The 27,756-nt window shown below is 39.7% G+C and overlaps 1 gene segment (V, D, J or C); it reads right to left on the bottom strand.

Annotated features, from left to right (window-relative positions):
• Positions 1-285: 285 nt before the first annotated feature.
• LOC129551940 (T cell receptor gamma constant 2-like) lies at positions 286-27,414 on the bottom strand. The segment is given in 8 exon segments: positions 286-863; positions 3,832-3,873; positions 4,175-4,222; positions 4,715-4,774; positions 10,776-11,105; positions 14,962-15,014; positions 26,845-27,148; positions 27,235-27,414. Coding segments are annotated over 8 exon segments (1,056 nt in total).
• Positions 27,415-27,756: the final 342 nt, after the last annotated feature.

The raw sequence follows: 27,756 nt of genomic DNA on the forward strand, positions 1-27,756 counted from the left end.
GTGTCTGAATCTGGTGACTTTGAAAGAGAAGGAACCCGGGCACCTTCTTTTGGCTGTGGGTCCCCTTGGAGCCAGTGCCCCAAAGAGAGCACCACAACCACCGTCTCAGGGAAAGACATAGAAATGTGGTGTTGGCCATTATTATAAGCAGAAGTGAATTCGATATCACTGTTGTCATGCTGTTTCTCGATCTTAGCCAAAAGGCCGAGAAGTGATTGTCATGCTGTTCCTCACCTTGATTAGATTTCACGAAATTAAAGTACACAGGCAAAAAAGGACTTTTGATTTCTTTTTTAAAATTTATTGTGCTTCTTGTGAAAATGAAAGTACAGGATTCAAGTAGCAAAGCCAGCATCTCCAGGGTGTGTGACAGGGAAGATCAGGGCCATGGTCTCAGTGGAGGTACTCAAGGAAGAAACAGGGAACTGCCCACTGTGTGTGCTCAGGGGGGCATGAGGACTTGGGGGTTGTGGGGACAGTAGTGGGAGAGGCTCTCCGGGACTAGCCCTGGGCCGTGCCTTTGAGTAATGGCAGAATTCCTTATTTTACAGAGGAAGACTATCTGCCCAGTGGTTTGAAAAACCCTTACACAATGATAGAAAATTATACCCAACATCTGAAATAACCCAAACCCAGAAAGCAAGCCTGGCTAGGTCTTCAGTAGAGAATTTTGGGGACAATAGATGAAGAAGGAAAATTGACCTCTTGTTGTCCCCTCTGTCACGAGCTTTTCCTGTCACAGCAGACACCTATTCTCCTAAACACACAGAAGGAGGTGATGACAAAGTAGATGGCACTCTTGAGGAGGAGGACGAGGTAGGTGTAGTAAGCAGAGTTGTACGTGAACTGCAGCTGCACGGTATCTAGGAGAAGCCGTATGATTATTACCCATTCTTTCAAAAGGATAGGACACACCTCCTAACACTCTGTATGTGCTTAGTCACTCAATCGTGTCCGACTCTTTGCAACCCCATGGACTGTAGCCCACCAGGCTCCTCTGTCCATGGGGATTCTCCAGGCAAGAATACTAGAGTGGGTTGCCATGCCCTCCTCCAGGGGATCTTCCCAACCTAGGGATCAAGTCCAGGTCTCCCGCATTGCAGGCAGATTCTTCACCATCTGAGTCACCAGGGAAGCCCAATAAGAGGTGTGGTCACAGTTATTTACTTCTGATCATCTACATTGGCCTGATACCCCTGTAACACCAAACCCCACGGTAAACATTTATCATCACAACCAGCACCACCGGGACGGCTCAGAATTCAGCTCACAGTTCAAGTCAACAACCTCAGCTAAATTCAGTAGAACCTTCCAAAATATAAAATGTAAGGTTATATTTTTAATGGAGTCCAGTAGGGAAAATCATTTGTGATAAATTGCTTTCAGCATTTTCTTTACCCTTGCCATAAGTCTAAAAAATAATGAGTAATATTCATTAACAGCTAACCAAATGCTAAACACTTTTCTGAGAGCTTTGCATGAAAATTTTTAATCTTATTTAATTTTTACGATAACCTATGAGATCATTGTTTTCAACCCCCATTTTACAAATAAAGTGGACAGAGAGGAGTAATTTGCCTGACGTCACACATTTAGAAAGTACCAGGAACCACATTTCAATCCCAGTAACATGATTCTAATGAGCACATTCTTAGCTATCATGTAGTTCTGCATCTCCACATTCAGTGCATACCCCAGACATTTGATATTTATTTAACATAAATATCAAGCTGAATCACTGGTTTGGAAGGATCTGATGGATTACCCCTTGTGCATCGGTGAGATTACGATAAAGTTATGATCTGTGAGCTTTGGTGGCATCTACAGTGGGTGGGCAGCGTGTAGTAATGTGAACATTGTGCAAAATGGAAGAAAGTGGTTAGCCCAATTCTAAGAAAGTTTAGGCGCTCATGCCACCAACTAGTACTGATCCTGTGCCAGCTAAATGGATAGCCTATGGAGACATTCCACATAGGTGACTTTATCTCTGTAATAACTGAAAGTGAAAGTGTTAGTTGCTCAGTCATATGTGACTCTGCAACCCCATGGACTATAGCCCACCAGGCTCCTCTGTCCATGGAATCCCCAGGCAAGAATACTGGAGTGGGTTGCCATGCCCTCCTCCAGGGGATCTTCCCAACCCCGGGATCAAACCCAGGTCTCCCACATTGCAAGCAGACTCTCTATTGTCTGAGCCACCAGGGAAGCACTCCCCTTCAATTACTGAGTTAGGTGTAATTGTTCCCTATTGGCAGGTGAGGATCCTGCTGTTTAGCAGTGTAGTAATACACCCACGTTAATTCAACTAATAACCAAAGAACTCTAGTCTGTGATAGTTGGAAGCCCAGGCACTTACACCCCCAGCCAGATGTCTATTGTGTCAAGGCCTTGGTTTTTGGATTTCTTACTCTATATCAATGTCTTAGAGGAGGGATTCAAATGTCCTAGGTTGAAATTCCAGATCTAGCTGTGAGACTTGGTACAAGGGACTTAATTAATTTTAGCTCATTGCCCTCATCTGTAAAATGGGGGGAAATTAATATGGTTTTTCCAGTGGTCATGAATGGATGGGAGAGTTGGACTATAAAGAAAGCTGAGTGCTGAAGAATCGATGCTTTTGAAGTGTGGTGTTGGAGAAGGCACTTGAGAGTCCCTTGGACTGCAGGGAGATCCAACCAGTCCATTCTAAAGGAGATCAGTCCTGGGTGTTCATTGGAAGTACTGATTCTGAAGCTGAAACTCCAGTACTTTGGCCACCTGATGCGAAGAGCTGACTCATTGGAAAAGCCCCTGATGCTGGGAAAGATTGAGGGCAGGAGGAAATGGGGACGACAGAGGATGAGATGGTTGGATGGCATCACTGACTCAATGGACATGAGTTTGGGTAAACTCCGGGAGTTGGTGATGGACAGGGAGGCCTGGCGTGCTGCGGTTCATGGGGTTGCAAAGAGTCAGACACGATTGAGTGACTGAACTGAACTGAATATATACCCTCTTAGGAGCTTTATGTGGAGAAGGCAATGGCAAGCCACTCCAGTACTGTTGCCTAGAAATCCCATGGATGGAGGAGCCTGGTAGGCTGCAGTCCGTGGGGTCGCTAAGGGTCGGACACGACTGAGCGACTTCACTTTCACTTTTCACTTTCCACTTTCACACATTGGAGAAGGAAATGGCAACCCACTCCAGTGTTCTTGCCTGGAGAATCCCAGGGACTGGGGAGCCTGGTGGGCTTCCGTCTATGGGGTCACACAGAGTCGGACACGACTGAAGTGACTTAGCAGCAGCAGCAGCAGGAGCTTTATGAAAATCATACTTAAAATACATGAGAGACATAGTATAAGGCCTTCTGTAAGAATATGAAACTCTCTATAAGCATCAGTTTATGTTATTAGCTACTAGCAATAACCAAAGACTCAACGTACATAAAAGCATCTTGGTATCATTTTTGCATAGTCACTTTAATCAAAAGCTACACAATTGAGTGAAACCCATTATTGAATAATTCAGAGCCTATCACTGCATCCTCTAATTGAGAGTCATCTCACACCAAAACCAGTATTTATTGTGTTAAGATGACTCTTACAGAATGTTGAATTTACTTAAAATATGTGTAACTTAAAATATATAGGCTGTGTAACAGTCTGTTTAACAGTCTATATAACAGTCTATATAATAGACTTACTTAAGATTTCCTTATAGACTATATAACAGTCTATTTTGCAATATCCAGACTTTCTGACTTTCTACCTTAAACCAAGTCCAAAAGTTTAATTTATCTAGAGGGAGAAAGTGCTATAACATGACATAAAGGCAAATACAGACAAAACTTACTGTTTTCATCTTTCAGACATGCTTTTGTAGAATTAGTGACTTCTAGAAGAGAAAATAGTAGTTAATTGTTCATACTTACTATTTGATACATGGTATATATGTATATGTATGTTTGTGTGTATGTATATATGTATACAATACACACACACATTATATATATATATATATATATATAATCTGCCAATAGAGACAGGAGAGATACTAATCAAATGTATGAATCTTAAAGTTTCAGAAATAATTGGTCTTTCCTACCACAAACCAGCAAAGTTCAAAAGGTAATTTCATCAGGAGGAAAAGAAAATGCTGTAAGATGACATGAAGGCAAATATATACAAAAACTTACCACTTTTATCTCTTACACAAGCTTTCATAAAATCAGTATCAGTGACTTCTAGAAGAAATGAGAGCAAATATTAATCAATTGTCCACGCCCATTATGACAGTGTGTGTATGTATGTATATATAAGTGTATATATATAAAATCTGCTGATAGACAAGTCAGTCGGTTCTTAAAACTCTGAAAATTTTTAGCATCACCATTCCAGATATTTGTTCTTTTCTACTTTAAACCAGAGAAGTTCAAAAGAAGTAAATTAATCAGAAGGGAAAAGAATACTAAAGCTTAACATAAAGGTGCATGCAAGCCTGCTAAGATGCTTCAGTCATGTCTGACTCTTTGAGACCCTATGGACTGTAGCCCTCCAGGCTTTTCTATCCATGGGATTCTCCAGGAACAATATAATTGCCATGTCCTCCTCCAGGGGATCTTCCTGACCCAGGGCTCCAACCCATATCTCCTGTGGCTCCTGCATTGCAGGCAGATTCTTTACCACTGAGCCACCAGGGAAGCCCAACATAAAGGGAAACATACACAAAAACTTACCACTTTCATCTTTCAAACAATCATTTGGAGGCTCAGTAGTAGTGACAACTGGGGTGAAAACTGCAATAAGTGAGAGAAAGTATCGCCAGTTATTCATGTTCATTATTTGACAGTGTGCATGTGTGTTTATACGTGTATGTGTAGCATATATATGTCTATGATTATGCATGATTATATACATGCATAATCTGTATATATATATATATACAGATTAAAATATGAGCTCTCCAAATCCAGAAAGAGTTCATCTGATACTATGTAATTCAGTAGATCTAATTCATATATTTGTTTTCTACACATGACAATTTCTGTCCAAAATACAATTTCAAGAAATATTTGCAGAAAAGCAAACAGAAAAAGTGGCTGCTCTACATCTTCAGCGTCCACTGCTGACATGAAAGGATGTTCCCAAGATGGACACATCCAATCCTAGAATCCACAACAGAATCCCACATTCAAGGGAGTCTTTGCTCAGGTAAATTTCCCTTCTAAGCAAAGGAAAGCAGTCACACCTTTCCAAATCACACATGGTCCCAGTATCCCTGACTCATGCACATGATTTCTACATTTGCGGTGTTTGTGGGGATAATGAAAACAATAATAATAAGGCTAATAGCTAGTGAGCAACTATAACTAGCTTAACTCTTTCACATGTGTTACCTTCTTTAATCTTCCAGCGACACTGGAGTGAGGTGTATTTTGGAGGATTCCTTGTTACAAAAGAAGAAATAAGGATCAGAGGGAAAGTGGCAGAGAGTTGTATCAGTGGAACCAGTGATGGCAGAGCCAGCATTCAAAGGGGCATTGTGAGAGATTAAATGAGACAGGGCCTGTGGAAAGTACTTTGTAAAATAAACCACAGAAAGAGAGAGAAAGTAACCAATGAACAACAGAATTCTACTACTGTAGACACTGAAAACATCTTCTTTTCCAGATATCTTAATTATTCTTCTCAGTGACCTCGTTTATTATAGGAGGTCAACTTTTCAGTGCAATTCCAGGGATAGAAAATTCCAGATACAGAACAAATCAACCAAATTGCATTTATAGTTTTCTGACTCGATAAAAGTTGAAGTAAGAGTTGTACTTATCTACAATGTTAAAAGGTGAACATACAAAGATAAATATTTTTAAAAAGAAAATGGATCCAGGAAAACAGAGTCACAGTGGTTGTTTGGTTTATTCCTTTTCTTCTGGGTATGTTCTTATCCATATGGATTTGGTTCTGGTATGCCATTTATGCCCTCATTGAGATCAGTTTTCACTATAAAAAATGAATTTGAGGTGTAAAGGCTTTATAGTAAATGCCAAAAGTGAAAATATTAATATAATCATCTTCAAGAACTGACCTTCAGTCAGTTCAGTTCAGTTCATTTCAGTCGCTCAGTCGTGTCCGACTCTCTGCGACCCCATGAATCACAGCACGCCAGGCCTCCCTGTCCATCACCAACTCCCGGAGTTCACTCAAACTCATGTCCACAGAGTCAGTGATGCCATCCAGGCATCTCATTCTCTGTTGTCCCCTTCTCCTCCCGCCCCCAACCTTTCCTGGCATCAGAGTCTTTTCCAGTGAGTCAACTAGTCACATGAGGTGGCCAAAGTATTGGAGTTTCAGCTTTAGCATCAGTCCTTCCAATGAACACCCAGGATTGATCTCCTTTAGAATGGACTGGTTGGATCTCCTTGCAGTCCAGGGACTCTCAAGAGTCTTCTCCAACACCACAGTTCAAAAGCATCAATTCTTCGGCGATCAGCTTTCTTCACAGTCCGACTCTCACATCCATACATGACCACGGGAAAAACCATAGCCTTAATGTGACTTAAAACTCACTCTCTGGGATTTCCTTGATGGTACAGTGGGTGGGAATTCATCTGCCAATCCAAGGGACATGGTTTCAATCTCTTCTGAAAGATTCCACATGCCACAAGGCAACTAAGCCCATGCCCCACAAGTACTTAGCCCATGCTCCACAGCACGAGAAGTTATTGCAATGAGAAATCCAAGCACCTCAAAGAAGAGTAGTTCCCACTGACTGCAACCAGAGAAAGCCTGCACATAGTAACGAAGAACCAGGACAACCAAAAAAAATTTTTTTAACTTTATTTCTTTTGCTTGAAGTGACTATATTCATTAAAGATGAACAAACCTCTTATCACTATGAATTGATTGAGGTGAAAAAATAAAAAAATTCCAACATAAACCGCAGTGTATATTAAGACCACTTTCTCAGTCAAGATTGGTCAAAAGCTTGGACCTGATTAGTTTTCTATCTCTTCAAAAATCACTTCATGATTTGTGCTTCCAAGTGGATGTGATAGAATTCCAGCTGAGCCATTTCAAATCCTAAAAGATGATGCTGTTAAAGTGCTACACTCAATATGTCAGAAAATTTGTAAAACTCAGCAGTGGACACAGGACTGGAAACCATCAGTTTTCACTCCAGTCCCAAAGAAGGGCAATGCCAAAGAATGTTCAAACTACCACACGATTGCAATAATTTCACATGTTAGCAGCGTCTTGCTCAAAATCCTCCAAGCTAGGCTTCAACAGCACATGAACCAAGAAATTCCGGATGTTCAAACTGGATTTAGAAAAGGCATAGGAGCCAGAGATCAAATTGCCAACATATGTTGGATCATAGAAAAAGCTAGAGAATTTCAGAAAAACATCTACTTCTATGCTAAAGCCTTTGTGTGGATCACAACAAACTGTGGGAAATTCTTAAAGAGATGGGAATAGCAGGCCACCTTACCTGCTTCCTGAGAAACCTGTATACAGATCAAGAAGCAACAGTTAGAACTGCATATGAAACAACAGATTGGTTCCAAATTGGGAAAGGAGTACGTCAAGGCTGTATCTTGTTACCCTGCTTATTTAACTTAGAGGCAGAGTATATCATGTGAAATGGCAGATTAGATGAAGCACAAGCTGAAATCAAGACTGTCAGGAGAAATATCAATAACCTCAGATATGCAGATGACACCACCCTAATGGCAGAAAGTGAAGAGGAACTAAAGAACCTCTTAATGAAGTTAAAAGAGGAGAGTGAAAAAGCTGGCTTAAAACTCAAAATTAAAAAAAGATCATGTATCTGGTCCCATCACTTCATGGTATATAGATGGGGAAACAATGGAAACGGTGAAAGACTTCATTTTCTTGGGCTCCAAAATCACTGTGGATGGTGACTTCAGCCATGAAATTAAAAGACGCTTGCTCCTTGGAAGAAAAGCTATGACAAAACTAGATAGTGTATTAAAAAGCAGAGATATTACTTTGCAAACGAAGGTCCATCTAGTCAAACCTAGTTTTTTCCTGTAGTCATGTATGGATATGAGAGTTGAACTATAAAGAAGACTGAGCACCAAAGAATTGATGTTTTCAAACTGTGGTGTTGGAGAAGACTCATGAGAGTCCATTGGACTGCAAGGAGATCAAACCAGTCAATCCTAAAGGAAATCAACCCTGAACATTCTTTGGATGGCATCACTGACTCTATGGACATGAGTTTGAGTGAACTCCGGGAGTTGGTGATGGACAGGGAGGCCTGGCGTGCTGTGATTCATGGGGTCGCAAAGAGTCGGACACGACTGAGCGACTGAACTGAACTGAACTGAACTGATGCCAAAGCTGAAGCTCCAATATTTTGGCCACCTGATGTGAAGAGCCGTGTCATTGGAAAAGACCCTGATGCTGGGACAGATAGCAGGCAGGACGAGAAGGGGACAAGAGGATGAGATGGTTGGATGGCATCACCAACTCAATAGACATGAGTTTGAGCAAGCTCCGGGAGATGGTGATGGACAGGGAAGCCTAGCACGCAGAGTCAGACACAACTGAGAAACTGAACAACAACATACTATTCTTGAAAGTGAAAGTGTTAGTCTCTCAGTCGTGTCCGACTTTTTGCATCCCTATAGACTGTAGCCCACCAGGCTCCTCTGTCCATGGGATTCTCCATGCAAGAATATTGGAGTGGGTTGTCATTCTCTTCTCCAAAGTATCTTCCCAACCCAGGAATAGAATTCAATTCTCCTGCATTGCGGGGAGATTCTTTACCATCTGAACCACCAAGGAAGCCCATATAATATTCTTAACTTTTATCAAAAACAAGAAACTTCCCAAAAATAACATTAGAAATTTACTAAAGAATGACATTTACAGAAATGCCCTCTTTAGTTACATGGCCATGAAATCCATGGGAAACATTTATTTCAGAAATTAAGTGCCAAGTATCACACGTGATAAAAGGGAACTTGTCTCCTTTATAGTAATTATCACCATGAAACTTACTACCCTTTTTATTTTTCCTTAATCACAGAAAAATTAAAACCTAATAGGACAGTTAGAGCCATGATTATATTAAACTGCACTTAGCAAATTTGTTTATTATGCATTTCTTAGAGTAGAATGAGTAGAAATGGAAATTTAGGGCAGTTTCTGTAATCTTAGTTTTGATTAGTTTAAGGAAAGAATATAAATAATACAGTAGCTGCGTGAATAAATACACCCATTTATGTTTTGGAATGCAATTTTTTTTGCTGACTTTATTTCATTTGCTCTTCATTGCAGCCCCAGGACAAAGCCAAGGCAAATTTTTAAGCTTGATTTGATCACTGGACAAACTAAGAATCAGAGAAGATAAAGACTTACTTCAGAAGTTCAGACTGGTGCACAGCAAATGTCTGTGCACATTTTATGTGCTTGGTTCCCACTGCTTAAAAAGGCTTCCTAACCACAGAGAGAAGCACAAAATGATTCCTCTGGTAGGCACTCTGTGGCCTTTGGTCTATTAGGTGAATTACTTAGAACGTTAAGTCCCGAGTCCAGTGAGTTAGAGGACCACCGTCAAGGTCAAGATACACCCAGCACTTTGCCCCCACCGCGTGGACACGCCCAGCCTCTGCTCACAGGGGCGGCTTTGGGATGTCACGCCTGGATCACGAGTGACCCTGAGTCATTCGGAAAAGCGTACATTCTCTTGACTGCAGTGCATCCTCCTAGGACAGTAAGTCACCTGAGTGTGTCCATCACACATCCCTCCAGATCTAGCATGTGCTAGGGCTGCAATAAAAGTTTCTTGAAAGACCTTTTCTAATAGCAAGAAATACCATTCATTATGTACAGTGGGAATAAGTTTGCATACTTTAGTCTCACCTGATCTTTCATTACAAATTTTAACTTCAAGGTAGTAAATAAAGTACAAATTTTAACTAAGACCATAATAAAACTGCCGCAGTAAATTATTCTCTTCGGTTGGTCAAAAAGTTCTTTCAATTTTTTTTCCATAACATCTTATGAAAAACCCAAATAAACTTTTTAGCCAACTCAACACTTTTTGTTGAACTCCAATCTGGTTTCCTCATAAGAACATCATTTTGTCATTTAATAACCCACTGTTTCTGACTTATACTTTGAGTAAAAGCAGGATTAAAGTGAGAATGACTTTGCTTGGTGAGTAGAGCATTCCTGAAAGATATATAAATGTTCTTATTTCCTGATCAACCAAGACAATCCAAAGTGGAATTTCTTTTTGCACATTTGTTGTGCACTAAGTTGCTAGATGCTTTCATATATTTTATTTCGTTGAATCCATACAAAGACCCTAAAATCATCATTGTGACTGTAACATTTTGAAAGATGAAACTGTGGCTGAGAAAACTTAAAAATATTTTTTCTTTTTTGTTTTAATGTTCCCATGACTGTACTATTTTAATTCTAGTGTAAATTTCAGGACATTTATGCTACCATTAAACATAACGACCTCTTAGAAAGACGTGTTTATTTGACTTGACAGAAAAGTTGGGGTATTGTCTTTGAAAAACTGTATTCTGGGAGGTTATTGTTGTTTAGTTGCTAAGTTGTGTCTGACTCTTCTTTTCTGACCCATGCTCCTCTGTCTGGAATTTCCAAGGCAAAAATACTAGAGTGGCTTTGTGTTTCCTAATCCAGGGGATCTTGCCAACCCAAGGCTCAAACCCATGTCTCCTGCCTTGGCAGGTGGATTCTTTACCACTGAGCCACTAGGGAAGCCCAAGGGACGTTATATTTATATTCACATACCTTCATTCACTGCAGGAAAAAGAATCTGTTGATCTTTTCCTCTTGCATTTTTCTCATGTTTGACGATACACATGTGCTCTTTCTTCATGGAGTTTTCTGTCACTGTCAGCCAGCTGAACTTCATGTATGTGTCATTGGTCTTCATGGTATTTCCCTGCTGGGATGGCAGAATTCTGTTGCCATTCTTTTCTTTCCAAGAAACCTTAATAACATCAGGGAAAAAGTTTTCCAGGAGACAAAGATATGTTGCAGCCTGTTGATGGTTGATTTCATTAATTGAAGGAAGAAAAATTGTGGGTTTGGGGAAAGTATCGGGAGGAAGTTTTTTATCTGCGGAGGGAGATAGAAAAGAATTTAAAATAGTTATTAGAGAAACACGGAGAACCATGGAACAAACTAGCATGTAATAAAAGGAAGAAAACTTGTCACTGAACTAGTGCTCACCATGGATTCCATTCACAGTAGATTGTAAGTGACTTACTATCCTTCTTATTTTCAATAGGAAGAGATGTTCAAGAGGTTATGTAACTTGCCCAAAGTCAGAACCTGGATCACACGTTGGCCTTTGTTCTTTTTCCACATGGTAAAATGGGGTATGAGTTTTATCTCCTTCCAAAATTCATGAACACATTTATTTTTTAACATCTCTTTTGTTCTATCATAGTGGAGTCTGTTTAAAAGTGGATGGATGGGCTTCCCTAATGGCTCAGTGGTAAAGAATCCTCCTGCCAGTGTAGGAGACACACATTCGATCCCTGAGCCGGAAGATCCCACATGCCTCGAGCAACTAAGCACCTGCACCACAGCTATTGAGCCTGTGCTCTAGAGCCCTGAAGACATGACTACTGAGCCCTTGTGCTGCAACTCTGAAGCCCTGTGCCCTAGAGCCCAAGCTTCAAACAAGAGAAGCCACCACAATGAGAAGCCCACACTGCAATGAAGAGTAACCCCACTCTCTGAAACTAGAGAAAAGCCCATGTTGCAGCGAAGAAGATGCACCAAGGACAAAAATTAAAAAAATAAAATTATATTTAAAAAATGAAGCGTTTGGGAGTGTGGTGGTAATGAGAATGGGGGAGAAGTCCAGGTAACTCTGATAGTTCCTCTAGAGGTGAGAATCTTTGACTTTTTTCTTTTTTCAAACATTTTATTTTATATTTGAGAATAGCTGATGAACAATGCTGTGTTAGTTTCAAATGTACAACAAAGGGATTCAGTTATACGTATACATGTATCTCTTCTTTTTCAAATTCTTTTCCCAATTAGATTGTTACAGACTATTGAGCAAAGTTCCCTTCCCTGTGCTATATACAGTAGGTCCTTGTTGGTTGTCCATTTTAAATATAGCAGTGTGTATATGTCAGTCTCAAAGTCCCTAACTGTCCCTCCCTCCACCCTTCCCCTCTGTAACCACAAGTTTGCTCTCTAAGTCTGTGAGTCGGTTTCTGTTTTGTAAATGATTTCAATTGTATCGTTTCTTTTTCGATTCTACATATAAGAGATATCATATGATATTTATCTCTTTCTCTGTCTGAATTACTTTATTCGGTACGACAATCTCTAGGTCCATCCATGTTGCTGCAAATGGCATGGTTTCATCCTTTCTAATGGCTAAGTAATATTCCAGTAAATACACACACACACACACACACACACACACACACACACACCATATCTTCTTTCTCCATTCTTCTGTCATTGGACACTTAGGTTACTTTCAGGTCTTGGATATTGTGAATAGTGCTGGTATGAACATAGAGGTGCTTGTATGTTTTCAGACCATGTTTTTCTCTGAGAATATGCCCAGGAGTGGGATTGCAGGATCATATGGTAGCTCTATTTTTACTCTCTTAAGGAACCTCCCTACTGCTGTGCGTAGTCACTGCACCAATTTGCATTCCCACCAACAGTGTAGGAAAGTTCCCTTCTCTCCATTACTTTCCCTTCCTATCCTGTTTTGTAACTTGTGCTCTCTTTGGCCACATAACTCATCCTCATGTTTTGCAACTCTGGAACTTCATTTAACTGCTCTGGATTGAACCATATTTATCTTACTTCTCATATAAATAAATGTCAGTAGAAAATTTATTGTATTTTTAAACATTATACAGTCATTTTTTATAATGGGAGTTAGTGTTCCTGCGTGTTTGACAATCTGTGATGTTGAACTTACAGCTTCAAATGTAGATCACCTGCCCATTTCTGAAGTGATGGGATTCTTCTGGTGGGTTTCTAATTTCATATAACATCCGAACTTCAGATCTGAAAACTTTCAGATTTTTGAGTGGAGGAGTTGACTGTTTACAGTGCCTTGAATTTGGAAACAAAATAGCAATATTTCCAAAACTTCTATTAAAAAATGTATAATTTTCTGACATGCTTTATATAAACTTTATCAAGTAATGCATTTATCAGAATTTTGCTTCACTTTAGAGAATATTTACCAAGGCACATTTTCTTCTGAAATTTCATTTCAAGTTTAAGCATGATTAAGAATGCATAGTATTTTGACTCTGTGTCTCCCCCAGTGTTCAATCTACCCTATAAGTTTGCTGAACTTCTTTAGAGCTCCATGGTTTACTCTGTTTTCATCTGCTAAATAAAGTATACATATAATTAAAAATTAAATGTATGCTTCCTGAATTTCTTATAGACATGATGTCAACATATATAACAAAACATAGTTTATAAATGATCCCACTTAAATGCTGGAATGTTTCTTGATTATATATTTATGGTTAAAGTAATGGTTGAAATTATAAATGTTAAAACTCTTTCCAATTTATTTCCACATGAAACACAAATACTTTACTCATATTCTTTTTGAGCTAGTTTAGAGTTGGTTTAATCATTCTGAGGTCAGTTTCTTAAGAACAGAAAAATTAAACATCTTATTTGAAAAGAAAAAGAAAAAAATTCTTGAGAAATTTTTCCTCTGTAGCAATATTCCTGAGTTTTCTACTAAAGAAGTAAGCAAACAGAGGTCATTTTAAAACTTATGTTCTACATACAATTAGGTCCTAATGTGTTTAATTTTATACACCTCACTCATGGTGTAAATAGTATTTTATTGATTATAATAGATACCATATATTTCTCCCATTATATACTTTGTTTTTATTGTTTAAGAGTACTCTATTTTTCCTTATATTTTATAAATTAAATAATTAGAACTATTTCACATTTAAATAAGCAAATTACATTATGACCTTTGTATCTGTATTTAATTGACTTCACATCATGATCATTTAATTTATGAATTAAATTTTTTCTAATAAATATGATCATGAAGCCCAAGTTTATTGGCTAAGGGCCAATAAATGTTTGTGTTAGAGATGATATCAATTAAGTGAAAGAATTCGATGTAAAACACATAGAAGAGCAACAAATATAAAAACAAATACATTTTAACTTCATTTTTCTTGACAAATAGAAAGCAGTCTGTTAAAGAGAGACAAATACCTCCCAATTCGATTTTGTGTGTGTGAGTGGACAGTAAGAAAACTTATATTGAGGAGTTAGAAGTACAGCTGCCTCCTCTGAAGCATTTCTCTTCTGTCAATATTTTTGGCTGCAAACAACCGTCCTTCCTGGGTGCAGTTTTCCATTTACATTGAATAGAGTGCGGATACACCTATCCAGCACCGACAATGTGTTACAGTGTGTCAGGGACACTACTGACAGGCTTTCATTGAATTCTCATATGCTACCTGCTGGATACACATGGCTCTCCCATTTTGTGGATTCAGAAACTGAGGCCAAAGAATAACTGACCAAGTGCTCATAAACAGAAAGTGGTATACCCAGACATCCTGATTAGAGTGACTCCAAAGCCAAGTTCTTTGAAAACACCACTTTGCCATCAGGAAAGGAAATGTGTCAGCTTACAAAACTTACCTATAATAACCAACTTTGGCCTTGAACCAAACACTTTCATGATGATCACATACGTTATACAGGAACCCTTTATATAAGTCCACATGTTCACAAAACCAAATCCTACTATATTTGCACACAGTTGTCTTTGGTATGCTCTAAGGATTTGTTTCAATATCTTTCCTAAACTCCTACATATAATCCCCATGCGCATTCCCATTTTCCCAAACATTTTAAACTATTATTCCAATTTGTTTCTTGCCTTCCCTCCACTACCTTGAAAAAAAAATGCCCTCCTTCAAGTACTTACCTAGGACGAAAACTTTTGTTCCTTCACCAAAGATCATGTTGTTTAAATTCCACAGTGATTCAACCTGTGGCAAAAACTTTAGACTAACTTAGCTTCTCTGAGTTCTTTAAATCCCAGTGGAATCATGACAGCCTGAGATACAAGAGACCAAGTTTCTGGTCCCGATTGACTTTGCTCATGACAGGTTCCATGGCTGAGCTAACCAGGTAAATTAAAGCTTTCCATGTTTGTTTATTTGAAAACATAGTGTTAGCATGAATCAGTTCGACATGTTTTTCAATGCTGAAGTGAGACCAATATGAAGCAAGATCTGAAAAAGTGATTTTATTAAAAACGCTATGGAAAAGAAAGACCATAATAATAATTATTATCATTATTATTAGTGATTCCTTATTATTAGCTGATTGTGTGCTCCAACATAATATTTTAATATCACGGGACCAGGGCTTGCCCTTACTGATGAGAATTCAGTGTTTTGGGGTTGCAACTGAGTCTGTGGCAATTAACTGTGAAGAGTGGTTCCTTTGTTTGTCTTCTACTACGCTCCACAAGTCAGGAATTCTCAAAGCCATTGTCATAGGACACGTGATTTTCATACACACAACGTAAAGGCAACTGTTTCTCTAGTCTTACCCGCTGTATTTCCAGGGTTAAGCAACTCAAAGGGAACATTGACTAAAGCCTAATATGTATAGTCAGTATATGGAATGACTTCACTTGTGTTGTCCAAAACAAATGGCTTCCTCCTCCTGCCCAATCAACAGCACAATTAATATTTTTCCAAGCTTTTACTAGAGATTTCAGCCTCAGTATGACTACTCTCCAGCTCGTGTATAGATTTCAGCTTGCAACTCTTGGCATTCAAGGCAGGAAGATAAGAGAAATGGTAGGATGCCTGGTTCTCAAATCCTATTATTGTCATGTTGGATTGTGAAAATCTTACCTGCCTGACCCTATCTGCTGAGGCCCACCACCTGTGAATGACATTAAATGTTATGGTATCCGTAGCATTGGTGAACTGGTAGTATAAATGGGTTTGATTAAAGACCATTTCTTCCATTTCATAAAATGGATGTTGAAGACTATATCCCATCTTTATTTCACTTTTCTCTTAACTTCATATATTAAAGTCCTTTTCTAATTTTATGTTGTAAAAACACATCATATTAGAAAATTTGGTGTGCTTATTTTATCAGCTAATAAAAAGTATGTATTCCACCACTCATTTTTTTCTTTTTTATACTCACTTTTTAAATTGAGCTAGAGCAGACACATACCTTCCTACCCTTGAGCATTAAAATCTTAACCTGTGCTTTCTCCTAGAAGTTGTTTTTCCTCCTGCATCCCCAAGTGCCTTTGATCTTCTTATTTCATGCCCTTCCTGTGCATGGCATTTTCTATCTTAGGTCTTCACAAATAAAATTTGGAAACACACAATTTAAATAAACAGAAGCACTGTTTTCACACATGAGTAATAATACAAATTATAACCTATAACAAATTAAGAAGTCAATTAAATAATCCATTTAAAAGACCAAGCTACAGAGGAGGAAATGTTCAGAATATAAAAAATTAGACTTTATTTTTCTCACCTTGTGTAATGGCCAAGACTCTATCCTTTAGAATAAACAAGTCTCTACTGAATCCAAATATTTGCCACAGTAACTTGTTATGTGACTTTAGGCAAGTGTCCAAACTTCTCTAAATCTCAGTATTCTTATCTGTGGAGTGGGAAGAATTCCTTTTCAGAAAAAGATAAGGCACTGAAACTACTTATCATGATGTCTCAGTGCAGTTCAGTTCAGTCGCTCAATCCTGTCCGACTGTTTGGGACCCCATGAATCACAGCACGCCAGGCCTCCCTGTCTATCATCAGCTCCCGGAGTTCACTCAAACTCATGTCCATCAAGTCTGTGATGCCATCCAGCCATCTCATTCTCTGTTGTACCCTTCTCCTCCTGCACCCAATCCCTCCCAGCATCAGAGTCTTTTCCAATGAGTCAACTCTTCGCATGAGGTGGCCAAAGTATTGGAGTTTCAGCTTTAGCATCAGTCCTTCCAATGAACACCCAGGACTGATCTCCTTTAGAATGGACTGGTTTGATCTCCTTGCAGTCCAAGGGACTCTCAAGTACTTCTCCAACACCACAGTTCAAAACATCCATTCTTCGGTGCTCAGATTTCTTCACAGTCCAACTCTCACATCCATACATGACCAAGGGAAAAACCATAGCCTTGACTAGACAGACCTTTGTTGGCAAAGTAATGTCTCTGCTTTTTAATATGCTGTCTAGGTTGGTCATAACTTTCCTTCCAAGGAGTAAGTGTCTTTTAATTTCATGGCTGCAATCAGCATCTGCAGTGATTTTGGAGCCCCCCAAAATAAAGTCTGACACTGTTTCCACTGTTTTTCCATCTATTTCCCATGAAGAGATGGGACCAGATGCCATGATCTTCGTTTTCTGAATGTTGAGCTTCAAGCCAACCTTTTCACTCTCCTCTTAACACTTTTATCAAGAGGCTTTTGAGTTCCTCTTCACTTTCTGCCATAAGGGTGGTGTCATCTGTATATCTAAGGTTATTGATATTTCTCCCAGCAATCTTGATTCCAGCTTGTGCTTCTTCCAGCCCAGAATTCCTCATGATGTAGTCTGCATATAAGTTAAATAAGCAGGGTGGCAATATACAACCTTGACGTACTCCTTTTCTTATCTGGAACCAGTCTGTTGTTCCATGTCCAGTTCTAACTGTTGCTTCCTGACCTGCATACAGGTTTCTCAAGAGGCAGGTCAGGTGGTCTGGGATTCCCATCTCTTTCAGAATGTTCCACAGTTGATTGTGATCCACACAGTCAAAGGCTTTGGCATAGTCAATGAAGCAGCAATAGATGTTTTTCTGGAACTCTCTTGCTTTCTCCATGATCCAGCGGATGTTGGCAATTTGATCTCTGGCGCCTCTGCCTTTTCTAAAACCAGCTTGAACATCTGGAAGTTCACAGTTCATGTATTGCTGAAGCCTGGCTTGGAGAATTTTGAGCATGACTTTACTAGCACGTGAGATGAGTGCAATTGTGTGGTATTTGAGCATTCTTTGGCATTGCCTTTCTTTGGGATTGGAATGAACACTGACCTTTTCCAGTCCTGTGGCCACTGCTGAGTTTTCCAAATTTGCTGGCATATTGAGTGCAGCACTTTCACAGCATCATCTTTCAGGATTTGAAATAGCTCAACAGGAATTCCATCACCTCCACTAGCTTTGTTCGTAGTGATGCTTTCTAATGCCCACTTGACTTCACATCCAAGATGTCTGGCTCTAGGTGAGTGATCACACCATCGTGATTATCTTGGTCGTGAAGATATTTTTTGTACAGGTCTTCTGTGTATTCTTGCCACCTCTTCTTAATATCTTCTGCTTCTGTTAGGTCCATGCCATTTCTGTCCTTTATCGAGCCCATCTTTGCATGAAATATTCCCTTGGTATCTCTAATTTTCTTGAAGAGATCTCTAGTCTTTCCTGTTCTGTTGTTTTCCTCTATTTCTTTGCATCGATCTCTGAAGAAGGCTTTCTTTTCTCTCCTAGCTATTCTTTGGAACTCTGCATTCATATGCTTATATCTTTCCTTTTCTCCTTTGTTTTTCGCTTCTCTTCTTTTCACAGCTATTTGTAAGGCCTCCTCAGACAGCCGTTTTGCTTTTTTGCATTTCTCTTCCATGGGGATGGTCTTGATCCCTGTCTCCTGTACAATGTCACAAACCTCCATCCAATAGTTCATCAGGCACTCTACCTGTCAGATCTAGAGTAAGCCGCTGTCAAAGTATCGGCGGCTGCACCGGCGTAGAAGGGCCAAGAGGAGCTACTCCATGTTCAAGGTCAGGAGGGGCGGCCCTGAGAAGATACCCGTCATCCAAGGTAAGGAGCAGCGGCTGCACTTTGCTGGCGCAGTTGTGAAGAGATACCCCACGACCAAGGTAAGAGAAACCCAAGTAAGATGGTTGGTATTGCCAGAGGGCATCAGAGGGCAGACACACTGAAATCATAAACACAGAAAACTAGTCAATCTGATCACACGGACCACAGCCTTGTCTAACTCAATGAAACTAAGTCATGCCGTGTGGGGCCACCCAAGACGGGCAGGTCATGGTGGAGAGGTCTGACAGAATGTGGTCCACTGGAGATGGGAATGGCAAACCGTTTCAGTATTCTTGCCTTGAGAACCCCATGAGCAGTATGAAAAGACAAAATGATAGGATACTGAATGAGGAATTCCCCAGGTCAGTAGGTGTCCAATATGCTGCTGGAGATGAGTGGAGAAATAACTCCAGAAAGAATGAAGGGATGGAGCCAAAGCAAAACCAATACCCAGTTGTGGATGTGACTGGTGATAGGAGCAAGGTCCGATGCTGTAAAGAGCAATATTGCATAGGAACCTGGAATGTTAGGTCCATGAATCAAGGCAAATTGGAAGTGGTCAAACAGGAGATGGCAAGAGTGAACGTTGACATTCTAGGTAATCAGTGAACTAAAATGGACTGGAATGGGTGAATTTAACTTAGATGACCATTTATCTACTACTGTGGGCAGGAATCCCTTAGAAGAAATGGAGTAGCCATCATGGTCAGCAAAAGAGTCCAAAATGCAGTACTTGGATGCAGTCTCAAAAACTACAGAATGATCTCTGTTCGTTTCCAAGGCAAACCATTCAATATCACAGTAATCCAAGCCTATGCCCCAACCAGTAATGCTGAAGAAGCTGAAGTTGAATGGTTCTATGAAGACCTACAAGACCTTTTAGAACTAACACCCCAAAAAAGATGTCCTTTTCATTATAGGGGACTGGAATACAAAAGTAGGAAGTCAAGAAACACTTGGGGTAACAGGCAAATTTGGCCTTGGAACACAGAATGAAGCAGGGCAAAGGCTACTAGAGTTTTCCCAAGAGAACACACTGGTCATAGCAAACACCCTCTTCCAACAACACAAGGGAAGACTTGACACATGGACATCACCAGATGGTCAACACCGAAATCAGATTGATTATATTCTTTGCAGCCAAAGATGGAGAAGCTCTATACAGTTAGCAAAAACAAGACCTGGAACTGACTGTGGCTCAGATCATGAACTCCTTATTACCAAATTCAGACTTAAAGAAGTAGGGAAAGTACTTGAAGAAAGTAGGGAAAACCACTAGACCTTTCAGATATAACCTAAATCAAATCATGATGTCTAGCCCTCAGTAAGTAGGAGCTGATATTATTATTATTCTCTTTAGTGGGATGGTTTTTGGGTCATTTTATCAAAATCTTTGGACAGATAATATATATGAATTTTATAAGCAATAACTATTACATCATTTGAGAAAGAAACAAGCTCATCAATGCAAGATCTGTTGTTTCTCTCATAGCCACACGCCATAGAATATGGGCCCAATCAAGCCAGCATCTAGAAAGTTTTCCACAAGACTATAAGCTGTTTGAATGTTGGGATTTGTTCTGTCTCTGTCTTGTTCACACTTCTGTCTCCAGCATCCACACAGAAACTGTCCTCCAAAAATGTTTACTGAGAGAATGAGCAAGTAAGGATGTCCAACCATGGAGCCTCTTTTCATGGACTTTGGAGCTGAGATTGCTTGAGCTCACAAATTCCATTACACTGGTCCATTTGGAAGCAATGCGGCAAGAATTGTCATGACATATATTCTGACTGCTCTCAGCTTCCCTCTATGAAACTAGAGTATTAAGAAGTGGGATTTGAAAATGTTATATAGTCATTTATTATAAGAAATTTTGTTTGCACTGCTGTTAGGTCTTAGGTGAAAATCAGTAATACAGGTTTTGCAGGTTATTGGGGAAAAACTATAGAGAATAGAAAATTTTAAAAATGTTTCTCACTTAATAAACCATTTATAAGAAAAGAAATTTTTTTTGTAAATTCCTTTAAAAAAAAACTTCACTGACATAAACTTTGCCAACAACTTTACTGACATAATGACATATTATGGTAATGGTGTAAGTATATTGAAACATAAATGAAACAATGAAACAGATATGGTCTCTAAAATATTTTAATATCTAGCCTATTGTGCGTGTGTGGGTGTTTGTGTGTGTGTGGATAGTCTAAAAGACGAATTTCAGTGGCTTACAAGCAGGAAGTAGTTTTGTTTCCATGTACATCCATATACAGTGACCACTGGCTACAAAATTGCTGTTTGCATGCTGAGGCCAAGTATGTGGCAGTCAGATAAGGGGGATTGTAAGTTTTTTGCTTTTTCCCGAAAAGCATCTCTCAGTCTTTCATGACTAAGGTAGAAATAGAAAAAAAGTTACTTACCACAGGGAGCTACTATGAGCTTAGTTCCTTCTCCAAACATCTTCTTCCAACCTGAGCTGTCATACTGGTTCAGGCTCCTACAATGATCTCAGCCTTCTCCTACCTTCATGAGGTGACTAGCAGTTTAACAACTTTGGGCTGGCAATTTGACCTGAGTTCTTTTGGAAGTCCTCGATAATGGGTTTTATTGCATCTGATATTTTATAAGTTTCCCTCAGATCAATGGGCCCAAATATCTGTTTTCCATGGTGGACTAATCATTGACAATACTGATAAATGAAAAGGATAAAAGCAGGGAAAGAAGAGTTTAACACTAGTAGGTTAACCACCTGTTTTGCTATCCCATATTTCCAGGAAGAGTATTCAAAGAATTAAGAATATATATTTTTTTAATTTCCAGGTGTTCATCTGTGTTGAAGCTGTTTGGAGTTCACATCAAAGAAAAAGCTCTTCCGTTCTCACAAACACCAGGGCTGCTCAGTTAGTGATTTGGGAATATATTTCTGAAAGGAGGAAACTCTTCAGTAACTGAAAATACAAATTTGCCAATTCAAGTGTACTTGAGCAATGTGGACAAAGTTCTCCATTCACCAAGTATCATGACTCTGTTTCAGGGGGAGGGAGAGTATTGTTGACTTACAATGTTGTTAGTTTCTAAGATGAAAACCAATAATACATATTTTGCAAATTATTGGAGAAAGGAGAATGATTTTTTAAAATCTTAAACGATAGAGAAAAAAATTCAGAGAAGTGTCACTTAATAGACCATTTACAACAAAGTGATTCAATTATACATATCTATGTGTGTATATACATATTCTTTTCCGATATGTTTATTTCAGGATATTAAATATAGTTCCCTATGCTATATAGTAGGACCTTGTTGTTTATATACTTTATATATAATAGTTTGTATCTGTTAGTCCCAAACTCCTAATCTCTCCCTTTCCCACCCCTCCCTTTTGGTAGCTATAAGCTTGTTTTCTATGTCTGTGAGTCTGGTTCTGTTTTGTAAATAAATTCATCTGTGTCATATTTTAGATTCCACATATAAGTGACATCACACGGTGTTTGTGTTACTCTGACTTCATTTAGCATATCATCTCTAGGCCCATCCATGTCACTGCAAATGGTGTTATTTAATTCTTTCCTAGGGCTGAGTAGTATTCCATTGTGTATATATACCACCTCTTCTTTATCCATTCATCTGTCAGTGGACATTAGGTAGGTTCCATGTCTTGGCTATTGTAAATATTGGTGCTATGAAATTTGAGTGCATATATCTTTTTGAATTATAGTTTTGTCCAGATATATGCCCACGAGTGAGATTGCTGGATCATATGGCAACTCTATTTTTAGTTTTTTAAGGAACCTCCATAATGTTCTCCACAGTGGCTGCAGCAATTTACATTCCCATCAACAGTGTAAAAGGGCTTATTTTCTTCATCATCTCTCCAGCATTTGTTATTTGTAGACTTTTTAATGATACATTCTGACCAGTGTGAGGTGAATCTTCATTGTTTTGATTTGCATTTCTGTAATAAGTAGTGACAGGCAACATGATTCTTTACCACAATAATTAGAAATGCGAACACAAGTTCTGTGATGACTTATTATCTTTCATAGGAGAAAAGAAGAAATTTGTAGAATACGATTTTCTTTGAAATTATAGATTCCTTATTTAAACTAAAATTTGAGAGCTAAGGCCAGTTCTCTTATGATGAAAGAAGTAACGTCTTCCAGACTGTTCTGTAATCTTAAACCACTCAATTGGATAAAGAGAAAAAGAAAATTGCCAGAAGCAGCTGAATGCTCCTCTGAGGACAGATGAGCTGTCCATTTGCCAGGACAGAGACAGGACTGACCCCGACTATCCCCGTGTCCACTCCAGACCCACTCTGTCATTGTTAAATCCATTACTGCATCAAGCATAGTGCCTTCCCCATGGAGATAAATCTATACGATAGATATTATTGGTACAAAAGAAAAATGTTAAAATAAAGCTGTAATTCTTTTATATAGTGTTTAGACTATATTTTCAAAAACAGTTATACTCATTAGCTCCTTTTATGTAAATGATTGTATTTTGAGCCAAGAAACAAGTCTCCACAGAGATGGGGATGTAACATAAGGATGGATGATCAGGGAGAAAGTGATAGAGCTGGAATGCAAGCATTTCGGTAATACCAAGTGCCCACAGTGTGCTACAGAAGGGAACATGGAATCATTCAATACTGCTTTTCATTCTTTTTAAAACAATTTTTAAGTTCTTTTTGAATATAGTTGATTAACAATGTTCTGTCAGTTTCAGGTGTACAACAAAGTGATTTTAATTCTAATTTTGCCTATTACCTGCTTGATTTATTTGCTGTCTAACACTGTGTTCTAACTCTGAAAATGTAGTAAGAACACATATGTCTCATATCATTATAAGGAAGATGCATAGCACAATCCAGATATAACACAGGAGTTCAGTGGATCAATGACCTGTATCTCCTTCCTCTCCGCTCCTTCTCTTTTTGGAAGGAGGCAGGTCACAGAGATACCACTGAGGGGACCTAATGTGGACTGGGGTACATCCTTGACTTGAATGATATCATTGGTATCTCCTGACAGAAGAAGTCTCTGTCATGGGGTGCTAGAGATCTCAGCCTTGCCTCCCAGTATACACTCTATGATGGAGCTTCATGGTCAAGGCTGTGGGGCAGCCACACCCATCTTTGTCCTTCAGGGAGATCCCCACCCATCTCACACCTAACGTGAGCAAGGAAGGAGCTGACTGTAAATGTCCTATTTTTCCTGTGCCAAAGAGGCATGGAAAATTAATGTCAGAAAAGTTTGATTCAAAAATTAATAACTATATACCAATAAAGTTTTTAAAAAATTAGTAAAAATCTATTACTCTTCTACTCTATCACACTGCCCTCGGTGAACATGACCTGGGGCATCATCAATACACAGCCTTGCCTTTGCCATCCTACATCCCTCACTTTGAGGGAGACAGGCTAGCTGAAATGCTTCCCAAAGTGACAGTCTTGGGACCATTTCTTTCATCCTGGCAGTGATTACCCTGAAAACGAGATCACCCAAGAGAGATATACTCTAGGTTTCTAAATATGTTTCAGTAGGATTTTTTCATGCAGAAAAGAGCTAATCTATCACCATGGAGGTTGCAACTGACATTAAGTGGTATAATTCCAACACAGAGATTTTGGAACAGTTATATTCTGCTTTAGACCTCAGAAAACTGATGCCTAAAAGCGTGAAGATCTTGCACAAGGTGACAGAGCTCATAAGGGAAAAGCTGGAGTCAGTGAGGGGTGAGAATAGGGTTCAGGCCATAGTCGAGGTTCACAGTAGAGGCACTGGGCTTTCTCTTCCTGGGGACTGTGGACCATGTATTAATAGCTCTGTAAGGACATGGGTGACGAGCTGGTTCTTCTTGTTGGCCACATTGTCACCAGTTCAAAAAATTCACTCTCTGTGGAGTCAGGCATTGGTGTGACTGCAAGAACAGGAAAGAGTTGTATTAGGATGATGGGGAAGATGAAGTAAACAAACGAGAAACAGAACTAGAGTTCTGTCCCCTTTACCTCCACCTCTTCTAACACATACTGGGGGATCTTAGCTTTGAATGAGGCCTTCAGTGAAGGGTTGGGGTTGGGCTCTTTCAGAAGGAAAGCATATATGAATTATACATTTCTAACTGCAAAACCAGAGCTCAGGGAGGTAGACAATGAGTTTAGGAATCTGCAGGACCAATTCAGAATTTTTTACATTCTCCTTTTATTAATTGTTTTTATCATTGCTATTAAGCTGTACATAAACTTTGAATTTCCACTTGAAAAGGGTCTAAATTCAGCCTAAACTTCAAAAAGATTTTATTTCTCTCCCTCATACAGCATCAGGGGCTTTCTTGTTTTGGGGTTGAAGAATCAGTGACACAGGCTTTTTTTTTCTTCTTCTTCTTTTCATAAGAAGGTAGTGAATATAGTGATAAGTGATGTGTGTGATTTTCCTATAAATGCAGAGATCAGAGGCATAAACTTTTAGCTGTTCAACCTTCTTATTTTATGGAAGAGAGCAGAGTGGCCAGAGATTCACTCAAAATTCCGTATGTGGTGACATTCAAGGAGACGTGTATAACAGGATATTGAATATAGCTCCCTGTGCTATACAATAGGACCTTTTTGCCAATGCATTCTATATATAATAGTTTGCATCTGCTAATCCCAAGCTCCCAGTCCTTCCCTCCCCCACCCTCCTTCCCCTTGGCAGTCACACGTCTGTTCTCTATGCCCCTGAGTCTGTTTCTGTTTCATAGATATGTTCATTTGTGCCATATTTTAGATTCCTCATATATGTGATATAAAAGGGTGTCTGTCTTTCTATTTTTGACTTACTTCACTTAGTATGATAATCTCTAGTTGTTCATGTTGCTGCAAATGGCATTATTTTACTCTTTTTTATGACTGAGTAGTATTCCATTGTGTATATGCACCACATCTTCTTTATTTATTCATTTGTTGATGGAAGTTTAGGTTGTTTGCCTGTTTTGGCTATTGTGAACTATATTTCAATGAAAATAAATTATTTTTTTTTTTAAAAAAAGCATAGAGAAGTGTAAAGCAGAGAACCTGATGTCTCATCCAGGTTTAACGGCATCATCATGAGGATTTTTATCAACTCAAACTCATGAGTGCCAGGCATGCCAGTAGATGAGGACACTGAGACATTGCCAATATTGTTTCCTGGGCTTCTAACTGCTGTCTCTTCCCCCGCAAAATGGTAACAATGGGTGAACAACTCAGAGACTGGAAACAGGCATACACTTCCAGGCTCAGCTTTCAAACATTTTGTGGCAGATCTAGACAGTCCTTCACCCTTGAAATCATTTATGTGACATTATATCTGTGCATCCTTCAAGGGAAATGGTCAGACTTTTATATTTTCAGTCAATACCAGAGCTATCCGTTAGAAATAAATGTGAGTCACCAATTCAAGCCATAGATGAAAATGTTTTGGCTTCTGCATTTAAAAAAAAAAAAAAAAGGACACTTAAAATGAATGTTAGGACTGTTTTTACTTAGTCCAAGATATCCAAAATATTTCAACAGTAAGTCAATATAAAAATAATTAAGGAGATATTCCATTTTTTTCCCTGTGACTATCTTCAATATATAGCTTGTGTTGTAGACATACAGCCCATCTCAGCTTGGACTCTAAATACATTTCAAGGGTTCAATAGCTGGATATGTTTAGTAGCTGGTGGATTGAGCAGCCCAGATTTTCCTCCAAATGCTCCAGACAAGTTGAACTGGACGATCTTTGGAAAAGTCCCTGCCACCTGCACAGCTTCTTACCTGGGTCAGCTTCAGCTCACATCAGATTTTATCTGCAGAAGCCCTAGAATGGGGGGAGTCATCAGGATACTGAGAGATCACCCCAAGGCAACCTTAGGGACCCGGAGGCGGGGGCAGTTGCCAGGTCTGGGCGAGCTGTGGGTTTCTGTGCTTTTTGTGCAGATCCCGGGGCTGAGCGCACTACTGTGCAGATCCCCAGGCAGCACAGTAGTACAGTCCCTCGTCGCTCTTCGCCAGCTTCATCAAGGACATGGTGCAGCTCTTGCCATCCCCGCCGCGGGCCGCGTTGACTTTATCACCTCTCAGGACCGAATCCCACTGCACATCCCGCTTGGCCAAGGCTAGATAGAGAAGCCTCTCAGGGACCTGGCCCTCCAGCTGGCGGAACCAGTGGACGTAATCCACAGACCTACTGACCTTGCAGGGCATAGTGATAGATCCACCCGCGTGCCCCACCATCACGGGCCACTGTGCCACCCCGATCTCCTGCTGGATACCTGCAAGGGATGAGATGAGGGCAGGTTGAGTCCGCAGCCTCCGGGTGCATCCCGCTGGGCCCACCGGGGAAGCCGCGGGGACTCACCTGGAACCACGAGGGCCCAGAGGAGGGCCAGGCGGCCCAGCGCGGCTCTGCCCCCTGCCCCGAGCAAAGAGCCCATGGTGGTGGGGTCAAACTGCCTGGAGGCTCCACACCTGGGTGTGATGGAGATCAGGTCAGGGTCTGAGCGGGTGCTTCTCTCAGGCTCCCGGGGGCAACTGGTGAGATAAAGAAGGGCAGGGTGGAGGAGGGAGGAGCCAAGAGTCTAACCACAGGGTGAGGGGAGGAATGATAAACGAGAAAGTTCTGAGAAACACTAATGAATATTGGTGGAATAATAAAATAGGAATACAGAGATCGGTGACTGGGCATCAGATATACTTTGGCAGTGTGCTGATTTATGTTCACTGTTTTATTAAATCCTGAAACCTTGCGGGGTAAATAATATCTTCAGTTTAGAAATGGGGAAAGCTGGGGCCATTTTATCTCATTTTGTTTTAGAGTATAGTACAGTCTATTTACAATGTTGTGTTAGTTTTAGCTGTACAGCAAAGTGATATATATATA

Source organism: Moschus berezovskii, chromosome 3 (assembly GCF_049115385.1).
Source record: "Moschus berezovskii isolate FMDL1 chromosome 3, NW_MosBer_1.0, whole genome shotgun sequence".
Classification (NCBI taxonomy): Eukaryota; Metazoa; Chordata; class Mammalia; order Artiodactyla; family Moschidae; genus Moschus; species Moschus berezovskii.